Source organism: Artemia sp. Qi Xiang Cuo, chromosome 14 (assembly GCF_049724085.1).
Source record: "Artemia sp. Qi Xiang Cuo chromosome 14, ASM4972408v1, whole genome shotgun sequence".
Classification (NCBI taxonomy): Eukaryota; Metazoa; Arthropoda; class Branchiopoda; order Anostraca; family Artemiidae; genus Artemia; species Artemia sp. Qi Xiang Cuo.
In genome coordinates, this window is record NC_142807.1 from 6819379 (window position 1) to 6839725 (window position 20347).

The window sequence follows — 20347 nt, forward strand, 5'->3', positions numbered from 1 at the left end:
ATGATTATTCTACTGTTTACGAACTAAGAGAAGACAATAGCTATAGTATCAAGAGAGAACATGGTGAACCATTTTATGGAACAGATTCAAAATGTCCAAAGTTGATCATTGATATTAATAATGTATAATAATGTATCTACCATACATTTATATTAATATGATACATGTCATTATTTCATTAAAAATATGTTATCTATTACTTTGTTATATTCCCATTATTTCTAGGGTAAGCTAAGACAGACATTGAGAGAAGCAAACACCTGACCAAACACACAAGCAAAAAGAGTGAGAGACACATACCAATACATATACTCAGACATACAAACCGACAAAGACAGGCACTGGGATAAGCAAACACCTGCCCAGACACACACAGACAAAGAGAAAGAGAAACACATACAAACATATAGATTCAAACCTGCAAACTGACAAAGACATGCACTGGAACAAGCAAACAACCGCCCAAACACACAAGCACTAAGATTGAGAGAGATAAAAACACACGCAAATATATAGATTCAGACATACAAAGCAACAATCACAGGCATTGAGATAGGCAAACACCCGCCCAGACACATAAGCAGAGGAAGTGAGAGAGAAAAAAATACATATAAATATATGGATTCTGACATACAAACCGACAAAGACAGGCACTGAGATAAGCAAACACCCACCCCGACACATGGGACCAGAGAGTGAGAGAGACAAAAACACATGCAAATATAAATATTCAGACACATAAAGCAACAATGACAGGCATTGAGATAGGCAAACAACCCGGCCAGACACATAAGCAAAGAGAGTGAGAGAGTCAAAAACATATAAATATATTGATTCTGACGAACAAACCGACAAAGACAGGCACTGGGAGAAGCAAACTTCCGCCCAGACACAGAGGCAAACACAGTGGGAGAGATAAAAACACATGCAAATATATAGATTCAGACATACAAACCAACAATGACAGGCATTGAGATAGGCAAACACACGCCCAGACACATAGGCAGAGGAAGTGATAGAGAGATAAAGACACATATAAATGTATGGATTCTGACATGCAAACCAACAATGACAGGTATTGAGATAGGCAAACACCCGCCCAGACACATAAGCAGAGGAAGTGAAAGAGACAAAAACCCATACAAATATATAGATTCTGACAAACAAACCAACAAATACAGTCACTGAGATAAGCAAACATCCACCCAGACACAAAGGCCCAGAGAGTGAGAGAGACAAAACACATGCAAATATATGGATTCTGACCTACAAACCAACAATGACAGGCATTGAGATAGGCAAACACCCGCCAAAACACATAAGCAAAGAGAGTGAGTGTGACAAAAACACATATAAATATATAGATTCTGACATACAAACCGACAAAGACAGGGACTGGGAGAAGCAAACATCCTCCTAGACACATAGGCAAGGAGAGTGGGAGAGATAAAAACACATCCAAATATATTGATTCAGACATACAAACCGACAGAGACAGGCACCGAGATAAGCAAACACCCCCGCCCAGACACATAGGCCCAGAGAGTGAGAGAGACAAAAACACATATAAATATTTGAATTCTGACATGCAAACCAACAATGACAGGCATTGAGATAGGCAAACACCCGCCAAAACACATAAGAAGAGGAAGTGAGAGAGAGAGAAATACATATAAATATATGTATTCTGATATTCAAAGTGACAAAGACAGACACTGATATAAGCCAACACCCGCCCAGACACATAGACCAAGAGAGTGAGAGAGACAAAAACACAGGCACATATATAGATTCCGACATACAAAAAAACAATCACAGGCATTGAGATAGGCAAACACCCCGCCCAGACACATAAGCAAAGAGAGTGAGAGAGTCAAAAACACATAAAAATATAGATTCTGACATGCAAACCAAAAAAGACAGGCACTGGGAGAAGCAAACTTCCGCCCACACACATAGGCAAAGACAGTGGGAGAGATAAAAACACAGGCAAATATATAGATTCAGACCTAGAAACCAACAATGGCAGGCATTGAGATGGGCAAACACCCGCCCAGACACATAAGCAGAGGAAGTGAGAGAGAGAAAAACACATATAAATATATGGATTCTAACATAAAAATGAAGAAAGCCAGCCACTGATATAAGCAAACAATCGCGCCGACACATGAACCCGGAGAGTGAGAAAGACAAAACCACATGCAAATATAAAGATTCAGACTTATCACACCAAAAATGACTGGCATTGAGATAGGCAAACAACCTGCCCAGACACATAAGCAAATAGAGTGAAAGAGTCAAATCATATAAATATATAGATTCTGACATACAAACCGACAAAGACAGGCACTGGGAGAAGCAAACTTCCGCCCAGACAAAGAGGCAAAGAGAGTGGGAGAGATAAAAACACATACAAATATATAGATTCAGACATACAAACCAACAATGACATGCATTGAGATAGGCAAACACACGCCCAGACACATAGGCAGAGGAAGTGAGAGAGAGATAAAGACACATATAAATGTATGGATTCTGACATGCAAACCAACAATGACAGGTATTGAGATAGGCAAACACCCGCCCAGACACATAAGCAAAGAGTGAGAGAGTAAAAAAACACACAAATATATATAATCAGATATACAAACCGACAGAGACAGGCACTGGGAGTAGAAAACATCCACCCGGTAACATGGGCAAAGAGAGTGGGAGAGATAAAAACACATGCAAATATATAGATTAAGACATACAAACCAACAATGACAGGCATTGATATAGGCAAACACCCATCCAGACACATAAGCAGAGGAAGTGAGAGAGACAAAAACACATATAAATATAAGGATTCTGACATAAAAACCAACAATGAGAGAGACAAAACACATGCTAATATATAGATTCAGACATACAAACCAACAATTACAGGCATTGAGAAAGGCGAACACCCGCCCAGACACATAAGCAAAGACAGTGAGAGAATCAAAAACAAATAAATATTTAGATTTTGACATTACAAACTGACAAACAAAGCACTGGGAGAAGCAAACATCCACCCAGACACATAGGCAAAGAGAGTGGGAGAGATAAAAACACATGCAAATATATTGATTCACACATACAAATCAACAATGACAGACATTGAGATATGACTATGCATCATTTCGTTGAATTTAGGTCAGATCAATTATAGATGGCAGCATACCCGCTCAGACACAGAATAAAAGTGAGAGAGATATCCAAAAAGTTGGGTTGATCTAGGTTCACTTAGAGTGGCGCGCCACTCTAAGTGTTTGCCTATCTCAATGCCTATCATTGTTGGTTTGTGTGTCTGACTCTATATATTTGCATGTGTTTTGTCTCCTTCACTCTCTGGACCTATGTGTCTAGGCAGGTGTTTCCTTATCTCAGTGCCTGTCTTTGTTGGTTTGAATGTCAGAATCCTTATATTTATATGTGTTTTCTCTCTCTCATTTCCTCTGCTTATGTGTCTGGGCGGGTGTTTGCCTATCTCAATGCCTATCGTTGTTGGTTTGTGTGTCTGAATCTATATACTTGCATGTGTTTTTATCTCTCCCACTCTCTTTACTTATGTGTCTGGGCCGATGTTTGCTTCTCCCAGTGCCAAGAGATTGTTACTTACTTACTTATATCTCTTTACCTATGTGTCTGGGTGGGTGTTTGCTAGTCCCAATGCTTGTCATTGTCAGGTTGTAGTCTGAATCTAAGTATTGGTATGTGTTATTTGTTTTGTCTCTCTTTCTCTCTTTGCATGTGTCTCTGGTCAGGTGTTTTCTTGACTCAGTGCCTCTCTCTGTCGGTTTGTATGTCTGAATCTATATATTTGTATGCGTTTTTTTGTCTCTCTCACTCTCTTTTTTGTCTCTCTCACTCCCTCTGCTTATGTGTCCAGGTTGGTGTTTGCCTATCTCAATGCCTGTCATTGTTGGTTTGTAGGTCTGAATCTACATATTTGCATGTGTGTTTATCTCTCCAACTCTCTTTGCCAATGTGTCGGGGCGGAAATTCCCTTCTTCCAGTACCTGCCGTTATAGGTGTGTATGTTATAATTTATATACTCGTGTGTTTTTGACTCTCTCACTCCCGTTGCTTACGTGTATGGGCGGGGTATTTGCATATCACAATACCTTTTATCTTTGTTATGTATGTCTGAGTATATATATCTGTAAAGCAATTTTTTTCTCTCTAACTCACTTGGCCTATGTGTCTGGGCGGGTGTTTGCTTATCTCAGTGCCTGTCTTTGTCGGTTTGTATGTCAGAAATCATATATTTATATGTATTTTTCTCTCTCACTTCCTCTGCTTATGTGTCTGGGTGGGTGTTTGCCTATCTCAATGCCTATCATTGTTGGTTTGCATGTTAGTATCCATATATTTATATGTGTTTTTGTCTCTCTGACTTCCTCTGCTTATATAACTGGGCGGCTGTTTGCATATCTCAATGCCGGTCATTGTTGGTTTGTATGTCTGAATCTATAAATTTGCAAGTATTTTTATCTTTCCCACTCTCTTTGCCTATATGTCTGGGCGGAAATTTGCTTCTCCCAGTGCCTGTCTTTTTCGGTTTGTATGTCAGATTCTATACATTTATGTGTTTTTATCTCTCTCACTCTCTTTGCTTATGTGTCTGGGCAGGGTGTTTGCCTATCTCAATGCCTGTCATTGTTGGGTTGTATGTGTGAATCTATATATTTGCATGTGTTTTTGTCTCTCTCACTCTCTGGGCCTATGTCTGGGCGGGTGTTTGCTTATATCAGTGCCTTTCTTTGTCCGTTTGTATGTCTGAATCCATATATTTATATGTATTTTTCTCTCTCACTTCCTCTGCTTATGTGTCGGGGCGGGTGTTTGCCTATCTCAATGCCTGTCATAGTTGGTTTGCATGTCAGAATACATTTATTTATATATGTTTTTGTCTCTCTCACTTCCTTTGCGTATGTGTCTGGGCGGGTGTTTGCCTATCTCAATGCCTGCGATTGTTGCTTTGTATGTCTGACTTTATATATTAACATGTTTTTTTGTCTCTCTCACTCTCTTGGCCTACGTGTCTGGGCGGGTATGTGCTTATCTCTGAGCCTGGCTTAGTTGGTTTGTGTGTCTGAATCAAAACATTTGTATGGGCGTTTATCTCTCACACTCTCCGTGGCTATGTGTCTAGGCGGAGATTTTCTTCTCACAGCGCCTGTCTTTGTCGGTTTGTGTGTCAAAATCTATATATTTATATGTGTTTTTGTTACTTTCACTCTCTTTGCTTATGTGTCTGGCCAGGTGTTTGCCTATCTCAATGCTTGTCTTTGTTGGTTTGTAGGTCTGAATCTATATATTTCCATGTGTTTTTGTCTTTCTCACTCTCTGGGCCTATGTGTCTGGGTGGGTGTTCGCTTATCTCAGTGACTGTCTTTGTCGGTCTGTATGTCAGAATCTATATATTTATATGTGTTTTTGTCTCTTTCACTTCCTTTGCTTATGTGTGTTTGCCTATCTCAATGCCTGTGATTGTTGGTTTGTTTGTCTGAATCTATATATTTGCATGTGTTTTTGTCTCTCTCACTCTCTGGGTCTATGTGTCTGGGCGGGTGTTTGCTTATCTCAGTGCCTGTATTTGTCGGTTTGTATGTCAGAATTCATATATTTATATGTATTTTTCTCACTCACTTCCTCTGCTTATGTGTCTGGGTGAGTGTTTGCCTATCTCAATGCCTATCATTGGTGGTTTAAATTGTCAGAATCCATATATTTATATGTGTTTTTGTCTCTCTCACTTCCTCTGCTTATGTGTCTGGGCAGATGTTTGCCTATCTCAATGCCTGTCCTTTTAGGTTTGTATGTCTGAATCTATATATATTTGCAAGTGTTTTTATCTCTCCCACTCTCTTTGCCTATGTGTCTGGGCGGAAATTTGCTTCTCCCAGTGCCTGTCTTTGTCGGTTTGTGTGTCAGAGTCTATATGTTTATCTGTCTTTGACTCTCTCACTCTCTTTGCTTATGTGTCGGGGCGGGGTGTTTGCCTATCTCAATGCCTGTCATTGTTGGTTTGTATGTCTGAATCTATATATTTGCATGTGTTTTTGTATCTCTCACTCTCTGGGCCTATGTCTGGGCGGGTGTTTGCTCATATCAGTGCCTTTCTTTGTCGGTTTGTATGTCTGAATCCATATATTTACATGTATTTTTCTCTCTCAGTTCCTCTGCTTATGTGTCTGGGTGGGTGTTTGCTTATCTCAGTGCCTGTCTCTGTCGCCTTGTATGTCGGAATCAATATATTCTCATGTGTTTTTATATCTCCCAGTCTCCGTGCCTGTGTTTCTGGGTGGATGTTTTCTTATCCCATTGCCTGTCTTTGTCGGTTTGTATGTCAGAATCTATATATTTATATGTGTTTTTGTCTCACTCTCTTTGCTTATGTGTCTGGGCGGGTGTTTTCCTATGTCAATGCCTGTGATTGTTGGTTTGTATGTCTGAATCTTTATATTTGCATGCGTTTTTATCTCACTCACTCTTTTTGCTTGTGTGTTTGGGCGGGTGTTTGCTTATTCCAGTGCAAGTCTTTCTCGGTTGGTATGTCTGAATCTATATGTTTGCATGTGTTTCTCACTTTCTTTGTCTGTGTGTGTCTGCTTTGTTTTGTTTTGTCTGTGTGTGTTTGGGTAGGTGTTTGCTTATCCCAGTGCCTGTCTTTTTCGGTTTGTATGTCTGAGTCTATGTACTTGTATGTGTCTCTCACTCTTTTTTCTTGTGTGTTTGGTTAGGTGTTTGCTACTCTCAGTGTCTGTCTTCGCTTACCCTAGAAATAATGGGAATATAACAAAGTAATAGATAACATATTTTTAATTAAATAACGACATATATGTTATTAATCTAAATATATGGTAGATACATTATTATACATTATTAACATCAATGATCAACTTTGGACATTTTGAATCTGTTCCATAAAATGGTTCACCATGTTGTCTCTTGGTACTATAGCTATTCTCGTCTCTTAGTTCGTAATCAGTAGAATCATAATTAATCCATTTTGAGTCATACACAATTTTTACAGGTTTGTCATCGACAGGGTAAATATGCTTTTTGTCTTTGGTATTATTTGGCGCATTGACCGTTTGATCAATGGCAGTAACGTTTTCTGGTACTTTGTTTTTCATCGATTCATCTTTATATTCCTTAGTGATATTTTCTGCCAATGCTCTTTTTATTTTTCAGGCAATTTCACTGTCTATTATCAGATTATTTTTACGCAGGTAACAGTTCCAGCACAGAGACAAGATATGGTTTATGATAGTAGTAGAAGAGTAGGCCTTTCTTTTCGTCTTTGCTTTCATTTGAATGCTAATACCTGAAAGCTAACGGTACGGTTTAACACTGGGTAATATGTTACCACAAGCAATAGCAAGAAGATACCCCTCTTCATCAACTATTATTTTTATGTTGGCATTCTCTTTGAGTGCAATCATCTCCGGAGATCTCAATCTCGCATATCCACCATCGTAAGAGTTGAATTTTTTTGGTACTCCAAAGAAATTTCATTCCTTACTGTCTAGACAATGCACGCATACGTTTCCGATAGTGCTACCACTTGTACGTATTTTATAGTTTAAATACTTCTCCTTGTCGGCATTCAATGCTACAATAACACTATCATGTGAACATACTTTTTTGAAATGCTTCATCTTCACTTCTTAGAGATATGAGTTGTGTTTATTGTTCCACTGTGCAAAAAATACTGATTTAATACATCCAATAAACTAGGTAGTGTCGATAACCGGACATAGAGTACAAGTGTGAAAGCCGATTCGTGTCTCTGAGCAAGCATAGAGTACAATTGTTAGAGCCATAAGCATATTTCATGTCATTTTAAGATACGTAAAAAAAGTTGAATAATTTCGGAGTCCAAAAAAAATTCTAATCCAATAAAAAAAAGTGCTACTACAAACAATATTTTTCCAACAGTAAAAGTCACGACTAACATTTCTATATCATTCTCATTTTAATTTTGGAAAATATTAAATGTGATTTTTTTATGTTTTAAGTATGTTACATGCCATTCTAAGAGATGTAAAAAAAGTTGAAAAAATATAAAAGTCCCGACTAACACTTGACTTTTAAGGTGCTTAAAAGCCACGACTAACATTTCTATATCATTCTCATTTTGAATTCGGAAAATATTAAATGTGATTTTTTTTATGTTTTAAGTATGTTACATGTCATTCTAAGAGATGTATAAAAAAGTTGAAAAAAATATCGTGTTAAAAAAATAATAAAAAAACAAAAAAAGCTTCGAAAAAAATTCAATAAAAATGGGGGTAAGGAGGTGGGAAAGCCTCATCGTGTCTCTGGGCAAGCATAGAGTACAATTGTTACAGTCATATTTAATGTCATTTTAAGATACGTAAAAAAGAAAAAGAAAAAATTTTTGAATAATTTCGAAGTCCAAAAAAAAATTTAGTCCAATAAAAAAAAGTGCAACTACAAACAATATTTTTCTAATAGTAAAAGTCACGACTAACATTTCTATATCATTCTTATTTTGAATTCGGAAAATATTAAATGTGATTTTTTTTAATGTTTTAAGTATGTTTCATGCCATTCTAAGAGATGTAAAACAAAGTTGAAAATATATATCATGTTAAAAAAAAATAATAAAAAAAGTTAAAAAAACATAAAAAAAAATCAAAAAAATGGGGGAGGGGGCCAAAACGTTGGTGGGGCGGGGGTACCTTTGGGGGTTGAGGTCCCTGGCGATTAGGGTCGTTCGTGCTTATGATCCTTGATGGTTCATACTCATATATACCTCACTACTTGATTTGTAAGGATTTCTAGATTGTTCTGAATTTCTTTATTAAAATTCTTTTTTTGGTATGACAACACTGTTCAACTCCAATTCACAAATGCTATACCCTTTTTCACAAATAGAGTTATTTTTTTGGGTAAATGTTATAACACCATATGTCAATCAATTCTAGACATGATGCAAGGTACCGTCAGCCTAGAGCTTATTAGTGTTTGACAATCTTTTAGTCAGAAACATGTGCAGCTTGGATATGTCTTTAGTAAAAAACATTATTCATACAAAGAATAGGATTTTCTTACCCTATGACTGAAACCAGTATTTTTTCAGAAAGTGCAATAAACCTTTTGAATACGTAATGTGACGATCAAAAGTTTTGGCTTAGAAACCTATGTCTAAGCCCGTCTGATTGCATTACACAATCACATCCCTGCTTCCAAATATAACGTGTTTGATCGCTTTGCTTGGAAAGGTACCAAGGAACATAACCTAGGCAAATTCAAATTCAAATTAATTTATTTAACATAAAAAAATACAAACAAATTTACAGCGGCCATCTACAAAAACCCGAAGGTTTGTTTACGATGGCTGCAAATCCATTATTATAAAGCTCTACATCCACATAAAAACTATCTCTTTACGGGGAAAAATCAGCACTTGAGCTGAATCAACATAAAGAACATCTCCTACTCTAAAAGGATTACACTCTAGAAATTGCAAGTGAGAAATATCGCATATCATCCTTAAAACATACACTCAAAAAAAAAAAAAAAAAAAAAAAAAAAAAAAAAGAGATACATCTAACTAAATCAACTATGACAAAATAAATAAGTATCAGCTACGCTATAGAGCCGACTCCGTGCGCTTTGGCTGGGTAATTTCGCAAAATGCGACCATTATCTGTCCAAACAATTTTCATACCAAACATTAATCAAATTCAAAAATCTAATCATTCAGATTATAACCCAAAAGGTAACGCTTCAATCTACTCTTGAGCTGGCTTACACTATCAACTTGTCTAATAGCATCCGGGAGGGAATTCCACACCCCCGGTCCCGCAAAACGAGGCAGAAGCTTAAATAGCATGGCAAGGAACATAAACCAGGCAAATCCATAAGGCCATGCTCTGGAAAGGTACCAAGGAACATAAACCAAGCCAATAGCACAGTAAGGAACATAATCTACTCAAGTAGCACGGCAAGGAACATAATCTAATCAAATAGCACGGCAAGGAACATAATCTACTCAAAGTATAATGTAGCACTCTACTAGTGACCGGGTATAGAGGAAAAAAAACACACTGTGCCCACATCGTTCTTTACTTAGGCAGTGCTAGTGCGCTGCCTATGATGGAAAAATAGTTTTTGTGATAGAATACCTTTCTATCGTAGTAATTATTAAACAGTATGCTATATAGTAATTATTACGCTTAAGGGAAACTGCGGTCAGATCTCACCCATTTTACTTACCTTTGACATGTGTCTTCAAAGTTGCTAAGTTTTATCACCGTAATCACCGTAAAAAGTGGAATCTTTTGATGTGATTGTTATCATTAAAATTAATTTTTTTAGAGTTTTCGTTGCTATTAACACGAGTCACGCCTTGCATAATGTTTATTAAGCGGCGTTCACAAGCGTGTCTAGCTAGAATCCCATGTCCAGACACGTGTTTAGCCAGAATTCAATGTCTAGACAACGACCGTTCACAAGTAAAATTCGGTGCTTAGCTAAAATTGAAAATTTAGTTTCAAATTGTCATTTCTAGCCAATCAAGAGAGCTTGTGCAGGCAAAACTTTCTAAACTGTAATCCCTATTTTTACTGTCACAAGATAATAGGTGAGATAAATGAAACAATTGCCTTTGTGTGCTTCAATATTATGTCTGCTGTTGCATATTTGCCTAAAATGAAAAAAAAAACAATTAATGAGAAAACAAAAATTAAATTTCAGTTCTAAAATGTAAACATATATCATAAAAATAGTGGAACTTGACAATATTCTGATTGGCTGTATTCGAAAATCCTAGACATTGAGTTCTAGAGTCCAGAACTCAATAACTAGCCAAGCGCCTTGTCTAGCGTGTCTAGCTAAGTGCCAAATTTTACTTGTGAACGGTCGTTGCCAAGACATTGAGTTCTAGTTAGACACGTGTCTAGACATGGGGTTCTAGCTAGACACACTTGTAAACGCCACTTTACCATCAACTTTATTATTACCATTTTATCACTTAGATAGAGCTATTGCTGGTGAAGAGGGCGTTGAATTGACGTCTTGGTAGTTATCTCTTATAGCTACCACACTCAAGCTCTTGATCTATGTAGAACCGGTTTCTTTCTGTATTTCAGTATGTACCCGGTGACAATCAGCTTAGTTTGAGAGAGATAAACTACATTGTAGTTACATTTTATTTAAATATCGTAGTTGGCATTTTGGTTGGGTTAGAAACCATCTAGTATAATGCATTCTAAGGGCCTGATTTAGATAATTCTCTGTTTTAGTTTCGGTAATTTTGTTACTAAAGCACTTCATTTTCATGAAACTTATGTATATTTCATTAGGATTAACCTAACTTCACTTCTTGAGTGTGGTGGCTATAAGTGATAAGTACCGACATTTACTGGGTCTTTTTTTGAAGGGACAAGTAGTAAGCCACTCTATAGAAGCGAAGTTGAAAATGAGGAGTAGTTGTTTTTGAGGAGACACGGGTTTAAAGGGGCACGACTTTTTGTTGTTTGATCCTATTCCAAATAGTTCGTGGGGTATATCGTTTGGTGCTAACATTTTTAACGGGTTTACAACCGCCACTTGAGCATGAAATTGACAACCTTTTATGGAACATTGCCAAATAAAGTAAGTATGAATGAAGTTGCTCTAGAACGATGATTGTCATAGAAAAAACAACGTTTCTTTAAAAATTGCTAAGTAACCATCTATAGACTGTTTGGAACGGATGAAAACCAATTTAGCTTGTAAATGTCCGTCTATTAAATTGTAAATAAATAAGTAAAATATTCAATATACACTTCTTGTTGTTCCTATTTAAGAGTGGGTGATTTCGTTCCAAATATACCAATTCTAGAAGACTATCGGCCAAGATGAATTTCAGCGTCAATTTCCAGTAATTTGGCAAACAGCACACAAGGAAAGAAAAATTCATACGCACCTGCCCAATGGAAGTCAGCACACTTCGACATAATTGATTGAACTCAAATAAACTGATTTATTTACAAACAACATGTAAAATAAATATCACTCTCAACAACCACCAAGGGAAGTTGACAAAATACCTGACAAAAGGTGGCTGCAACGATTTCACTTTCAACCAATTAATTGATTACTTAAAAGAAGGAAGACCTCTCTTTCATCTTACCACTTCCATAAAAAAATAAATGAGAAATATAAGTAATAAACAATGGATCTTCATGAAAGTAAAACTTATTTAGTCTATTTTTAAATAGACTCGTGTGCTCACCTCCCCCCCCCCCCAAATCTCAGTCAAATAATATTCTAATTTCCGGAGTTAAACAACGGATATTGAGGCAGAACTGCATAGTGTCTTGACACTCATAAAATCACGACACCATGATTTTCATCATGTGTCTTGACAATCATAAAATCATGACATCCTGACACCACTTTCACAAAAAAATAAATAAGAAATATAAGTAGTTGTGGTGATTCCATCTAAACTCAATTGCTAACTTATTATATATTCTGAAGTTTAATAAATAACCTTGAACTCTGAAACGAGATGTAAGCCTGGGTGGGGAATTGCGCTCCATTGAATGAAAATAATTAGTTAGTTACCGGCGTTACAAGTGAATAGATGTGAATTTTTATATGTTGTACCGAATAGAGTTAATAAAACTGTATTTCTATATACGAATTATGATAGTAATAAACTATGCATCTTCATAAAAGTAACACTCAATTAGTCTAATTTTAAATATACTAGTGTGCTCAACCCTCGCCAGACCTCAGTCAAATAATATTTCAATTTCCCGGAGTTAAACAACGGATATTAAGGCAGAACTGCATAGTGTTTTGACACTCAAAACACGAAATTGTCCGCATTTCCGGTGTTAAATGAGTGAAGGGCGCTATTAATAAGAAAGAACTTCCTAAACACTAAAGGGCACACTTTAAGAATGGTAATATTTCAAAATAGGGGAAAGGTGATGCCAACTTTGTCCTACGTTAAGCCCACTCAGACACCTGAAACTAGCTACTTCGTCATTAACGTCTTTGACAAAATTTCACAACTGTCAAACGGCTTTATCCAACAGAACCTGCACTTTTCTGAAATTACATAAAAGTACTCGACTACAAAACACGGCCATAAGAAATATAATGGCTTACTATCGCATAGTGTAGTGTTAAAAGAACCGATAAAGGTAAAACATACTTTAATATCGTTATACCCCTTGCAACTTTCACAATTCTTGGAGCTTCTGGTGCAACTGACACTGTAATGCTTCCGAGATACAATACAATTTAGAACGAAACCTAACTAACTTACTTCATTTACCTGCCAGACGGGTATACCGTTAAGAAACTCTCTTACCAATATTTGCCATACTTCTAACTTTACTATAAATGATAGGGTGTTGGTCATAAATGACCAACATCCTGTTGACTTTCTCCAGCAATTCCTCTAATGGCTAACAAGAAACTGTAATCCACAAAAGGTGTGAGGAAGCACTTTAGCAAATAAAATAATATTATCTCAACATAAGCCAGATATAAAAGGGGCCTTAAAAGTGATCCCTGAGGAACACCCCAAGTAATTCAGTTAAACTGATCATGCTAATAGAGATGTAACTAATTCTACGATTCAGAACTACTATAGATCGGGTTCCATAGATATTTAACTTTTGTCGTTCTACTCAGAAGCAAATACGAGTTCCACTAAGCCCCCCTCCCTCCGGATACACCTCCCCGAAAGTATCCGCTTGATCCCCGTAGGCGTTCCCAATATATTGTAGATAGATTGTTTTGATTATCTGGAAACACATATCGATGTTGCTTAATTACCTCGTTCCCTAACCGTGAACAAGTTCCATGCCCAATAGGGTCTTTTATTGCATAGGCGTTTAGACGAATCGGAAACAAAACATTTTTAGTGCCTCCCTCCTCCAATACATTATTTAAATTCTGTGTATCCTTATTTAAGAGTGGACGGTTTCGTTCCAAATCTGCCGATAATAGAAGACGGTCAGCGAAGAGTGACTTTAGCACAATCTTCCATTATTTTGAGCAGCAGCATACAAGAAAAGGAGAATTTATACGTATCTTCCCAACAGAGGTTAGCATGCATCGTTACTATAATTACGCTGACACTGATTTAAACACAGCCTTCCACGACTTTTTATTCCCTAAAGGTGACCAATCAATGTTAGGTGTTAAGAAGCATCGAAGAAAAGATTTTGAGTTTCCTATAACTCATACAGATCTGGCAAGATTCAAAAATTATGAAAAATACTTTGAAAAAGGATATGTTTCAAAGAAGATCAGCAACATAGTAAGGCCAATAGCTGAAATTATGAGAGGTAATTTTTTTAAACCTACAAAATACCAAACAATTCTAGCTTGTTTCGAATTATATGTGTATTTTGAACTTAGCTATTCTATATAATTTAATCATATTTTAATTATGTTTATATTTTCTTTTTAATTATATTAATTATGTTAATTAAATATTTTTTAAAAAAATGTGACCATATAGCAACACGCTAGTTTACGAAGTCGCGTCCCAAAGTTTAGTCTGTTAAAATAAATTATTAGCCTATTAAATAAAAAAGGGCGTGCTTACTCCAATTGCCGAATGATTGCTAACTTGCAAGATACGACAAATAAGATAATTAAATAAAAAGCTACAGTAAATGTTTTTGTAAAAGTTTTCTTTTTAAATTTGTTCGCTGAAATAATTTCGGTTAGTAAGGAGATTACGTTTTTTCGATTTTTTTTTTATGAAATATCATAAATGGAAGCGTTTCTTCTTTTTTTCTTGATGTATTCTGCACTCATTGAACTTTTCTAAAATTGTCTATAGTAGCAAATTGATATATAATAATGTTAAGAAACATAAATTTATGATACGTTGCAATAGTAAACTTTTTCATTTTTTTTTTTTTTTTTTTTTTTTTGTCTTTTTCAATGAAACTAAAATGGCTAAATTGGTATTTGAAATATTCGAACGAAATTAACTACTATAAAGTAGTACATTACTTACTTATTTGAAAACTTAATTTATTAACCACACAGTTCGCGGTAACGAACTGTAAGTACGGAGCGATTCGGCTCAATAGTAACCGAAAATCTAAGAAACAGAGCCTTAATAACAATAGATACAATAAAACAATTAAGTTTTAATGCTTATTCAAAATATATAAAATCCATAAAGTTTAATGCTACCCATCAAAAGTTAAGAGCCTGAGAAAATTTGTCCAATAATTAAAAAAGATGGGAGACATCCTCAAAAAATCAAGTAAACTTCATGAAAATTACACCATCAGATTCAACATATCAGAGAACCCTATTGTAGAGGTTTAAGCTCTTATATACAAAAATGTAAAGTTTTTTATTTTTCCGAAAATAAAGATCACGAATGTGTGTTTATTTGTTGTTGTTTTTGTTAGTCTATTTCTCACAGGGGTGATTATATCGAATCAGTGATCCTAGAAGATCGTTAGGGGGCTCATTTTATCGGAAACAAAAAGTTATAATGTCCTTTTTAAATTACCAAAAGGATCGGGGGCAACTAGGCCCCTCTCACGCTCCATTCTTCCCCAAAGTCGTCCAATCAAATATTTCGAATAGCTGATTTTTTTCCACACAGTCTAAATATCCAATAACCATGTCTTTGAGTAAGACTTGAACCCCCATATCTCCTGTGGGAAAGGCTGCAAGCTTCGAACATTGCCTATTGTTTATATATAGTATTGGTCATTGGGAAGTACACAGATATTTTTCTGGGGGGAGAGGATTTTCCATCAAAAGAGGGGGGGGTTGCATGGGAGGATCTTTTCATGGAACAATTTTTGTGGGGGAAGGGAATTTTCCGTCGATGGGGAGCCGAACTTCACGGCATTATTTAAAAACGATCAAAAATTATACAAAAACACAAAAGTTTTTTTCAACTGAAAGTAAGGAGCAATATTAAAACTTTAAACGTAAAGAAATCCCTACGTGTATGAGGGGGGTTTCTGCCTCATCAAGATCTCACTCTCTACCGTAAAGTTTCTCTAGAACTTCTAAAAAAGGAGTTCTAGTTTCTCTAGAACTCCTAAAACTATTATTCTAATTAAATGGCCCTTGTGTTTCAAGAGCCATTCTTAAATAATTGAAAAAAAGTAAAACTTTAGCGTAAAGAATGAGGTATTGAGGAGGGGGCAACCTTTGGTCAACCGTCCTCAGTACAAAAACAGAATTAATGAGTAAAAAATACAGATCAAAGTCCACAGAACATAATAAAACGAGAAAAGTTTTACAAACAAACACGAAAAAATATCAAACAAAAGACGACCTTTTCAAGTAACGGTAAAAGGGCAACTTTTGAGGGGGTGAGTGACGATTTTTAAGTAGTTACTGTTGAGTTGAGGTTTCGACCAATATATTCCCATATTATTGCTCGTTTTTCAGTTTGCGGAATGATCCTCGTTTGTTTCTTCGTTACAGATTTTTCGGCTTGGTGGATTATTATTTAATACTAATTATTTGAACGTTGTTTATATATTTAGATGATATTTGGAATGTAATAGTTGGAATAAAAAAATTCTGTTGCTCTGTGAAGAACAGTCTCAGGTAAAGAATAAAAAGACACAGAAAAAACGTTAAATGAGGCTATAGGAAAAGACCCACTTGTAAGGTATCTCTTACTGTGTGCATTTTTTTTGGCCGACGGTGTATCCTGTTCATTTCAAATTTTAATACAGACACGTATATGTGTTTGTGTACATCTTGCAAATAAGTTTTAACCCTTCTTCTCATCTGTGAGTGATGCCAAATTTTACATGTAACGTTTAATATAAAAGAATTTCACAACTTTTTTTGTGTTACTTATTATTTACCAATCTTATCATCATGATCGATGCGCCGTTCTGTGTTTCTAGATCCGAAATTTGCCCAGTTTTTGAAAAAGGGGAGTAAAACACCTAAAATATCAAGTGATCTTAATGAACATCACACCATCAGATTCAGAATATTAGAGAACCCTATTTAGAGGTTTCAAACTCCTATATACAAAAATGTGGAAATCTGCCTTTTTTACCAGATGAAAGATCAGGGATGCATGTTTATTTGTTGTTGTTTTTTTTCCAAGGGTGATCGTATAGAACCAGTTGTCCTAAAAGATCGGGAGGGGGCTCATTTGTTCGGAAACCAAAAGTACTAGTGCCCTATTTAAGTGACCAAAAACCTTGGGGGTAGCTAGCCCTCCTCCATGCCCTTTTTTCCCCTAAGTCACCTATACAAAATTTTTAGATAGCCATTTTGTTCCCAATAGTCGAAAGATCTAATACTTATGTCCTTTAGGATGACTTGACCCCCACTGTCCCCGGGGAAAGGGCTGCAAGCCATGAATTTTGCCCATTGTTCATTGTTTACACATAGTATTGGTTATTGGGAACTATACAGATATTTTTTTTGGGGGGGGGGGCTGAGAGGAGGTTTCTGGAGGAGACTACCTTTGAACATCTTTACATGGAGGAATTTTTGTGTGCGAAGGGATTTTTCCATGGAGAAAAACCTGACTTGCCGGTATTATTTAAAAAACGATCAGAAATTAAATTAAAGAAAAGTTTTTTCAACTGTAAGTAAGGAGCAACATTAAAACTTAAAAAAACAGAAATTGTTATGTATATGAAGGGGGTTGCCCCCTCCTCAATACCTCGCTCTTTATGCTAAACAGTCATTCAGGAGTTATTCTTAAATAATTGGAACAAAAAGTCAATCTTTAGCGTAAAGGGAGAGGTACTGAGGAGGGGGCGACCCCCCTCAGAAAAGAGACGGTAACAGTTCTATTTTTTAGAGTAAAGTGAAAATCGTTTGGAATGGTTGAAGATCCGAATTGGCAAATGTAGTGACTGGGGTGCCAAAAGCCCGTGAATTAGGCTTTTTGATTGGAAAGAGCGGTCTTCTTTATGAAAAAGAAAATAAAAATTATCTAAGCGACATATATATATATATATATATATATATATATATATATATATATATATATATATATATATTATATACCTTTGGTCAACCGTCCTCAGTACAAAAACAGAATTAATGAGTAAAAAATACAGATCAAAGTCCACAGAACATAATAAAACGAGAAAAGTTTTACAAACAAACACGAAAAAATATCAAACAAAAGACGACCTTGTCAAGTAACGGTAAAAGGGCAACTTTTGAGGGGGTGAGTAGAAAAGCCCCAATGCATTGAAAATATACATGCAGTTTCACAAGCCTGAGGCATATCTACATGGGTTGGCAGACAGGTTTTCTATTATGACACTCATTTTTTGGAGGTCAAACTCATGGATACATATTTATTTTTTTTTATTATATTTTTTTGTTTAAACTGGTATTTTTTCAATGAAGCCCATAACACTTTGCAGAAACCCGTGAATGTAGGACTGAAAGTCCGTTCGTAGTATATCTGAATCCAATTACTAATCAAGTTATTGTGACCGCCATTTTTTGATCTGGTTAGGTGGGTATAATCTGGTTTGGTTTGTTATTGAGAGAGGATTCCTCAATTTACATCTTAGTGTTAACTGGGCGATGACTTAGTCTAATTGCGTAGGTACTAAAGGAACATTTGAAGGTGGAGAAAAAAAGAGGTAATTAGTGATTGGATAATTTTAACAAGAAATGACTGAAAAGTGTTTTGGAGGAGATGGGATGAATGTGTACTGTATAATACACAAGTGATGATTTGCACAGTGTTGTCAATTTTAAATAGTTTAGAAATAAAAAAAAATAACAAGAAATGGCTGAAAAGTGTTTTGAGGGAGTTGATTTGCCCGAGGGTTGACTTGCACGAGGGTTCAGTTACATGCGGATTCAGTTACACGGGGATTAGTTAAATGGGATCGAGTTGCACGAGGATACAGTAGCACGGAGGTTCAGTTGTACGGGGTTTCGGTTATACAGGGGTTCAGTTACTTGGGGGGTTCAGTTGCACGGGGGGGGGGGGTATTTGCTATAAAAAAAACTTAATTCTAAACAAAAACGAACATTTTGAAAAGCAGACAAAAAATTGGACACTATAATCATAATTATTTGATTAACATTTAAAAAGGGGTAATGAGATATGTGATCTGTATAATACACAAGTGATGTTTGATAAGTAGTGTCAATTTAAAATAGGATCTAACGTTCCCTTCGTTCCCCCATTTCTGAGGGCAGGGAGGGGTGGGGTCAATTATGGAGGGAAAACATCTGCATCAAGGGGAAGGCTCAGAGACCCTTCGTTCCCACATTTCCGAGGGCAGGGGAGGGGAAAAGGTGATAGTATTCCAATACAATAATTCAAGCATAATAGAATTTATGCTCCTAGTGGAAGCTCGTAAAACTCTTCCCCCTCCCCGTGCTAGGGTTATTGCCTGGCTGTGACAAAGGATATTATCTCTAAATACAGAGAATTAAGGTCATAGAATTACAATACAATAAGTCAAGTATACTAGAATTTATGTTCCTAGAGGAATCTCCTAAAAACTTTTCCCCTCCCCGTGCGAGGATTATTGCCTAGCTGTGACACTGGATATTAACACTAAATACAAAGAATTAATGTGATAGTATTCCAATACAATAATTAAAGCATAATAGAACTTAAGCTCCTGGTAGGAACTCGTAAAACCCGTCCCCCGCCCCGCACTAGGTTTGTGGCCTAGCTTTAACAATGGATATTATCTCTAAATACCGATAATTAAGGTGAAGTATTTCGATACAATAAGTTAAGGATAATAGAATTCAAGCTCCTAGTGGAATCTCGGAAATCCCTTCTACCTCCCCGCACGAGGATTATTGCCTGGCTGTGACAATTGATATTAACTCTAAATACAGAGAATTAAGGTTATAGTATTCCGATACAATAAGTCAAGTATACTTGAATTCATGCTCCTACTGTAAACTCGTAAAACCCGGTCCCAGCCCCGTTCGCGGATTATTGCCTCGCTGTGACAATGGATATTACCTCTAAATACAGAGAATTAAGGTGATAGTATCCCGATGCAATAAGTCAAGTATACTAGATTTGACAGTCCTACTGGAACCTCCTAAAACCCGCCCCCCTCACCGCGCGAGGATTATTGCCTAGCTGTGACCATGGATATTACCTCTAAATACAGAGAATTAAGGTGATAATATTCCAATACAATAATTCTAGTATAATAGAATTTATACTCCTAGAGGAACCTCGTAAAACCCGTCCCCCACACCCGCACTAGGATTATTGCCTAGCTGTGATAATGGATATTACCTCTAAATACAGAGAATTAAGGTGATAGTATTCCGATACAATAAGTCAAGTATACTAGAATTTGTACTC

General features: G+C 36.3%; 1 protein-coding gene across 1 annotated transcript in view; it reads left to right on the forward strand.

Moving 5' to 3' along the window:
- LOC148944074 (tubulin polyglutamylase TTLL5-like) overlaps positions 1 to 20347 on the forward strand; it is a 136971-nt gene that overhangs the window by 98970 nt on the left and 17654 nt on the right. Inside the window, exon 8 of the mRNA XM_089100602.1 lies at positions 13982 to 14357. Within this exon, the coding sequence (XP_088956728.1) occupies positions 13982 to 14357 (376 nt within the window). The remainder of the gene's footprint in view (positions 1 to 13981; positions 14358 to 20347) is intronic.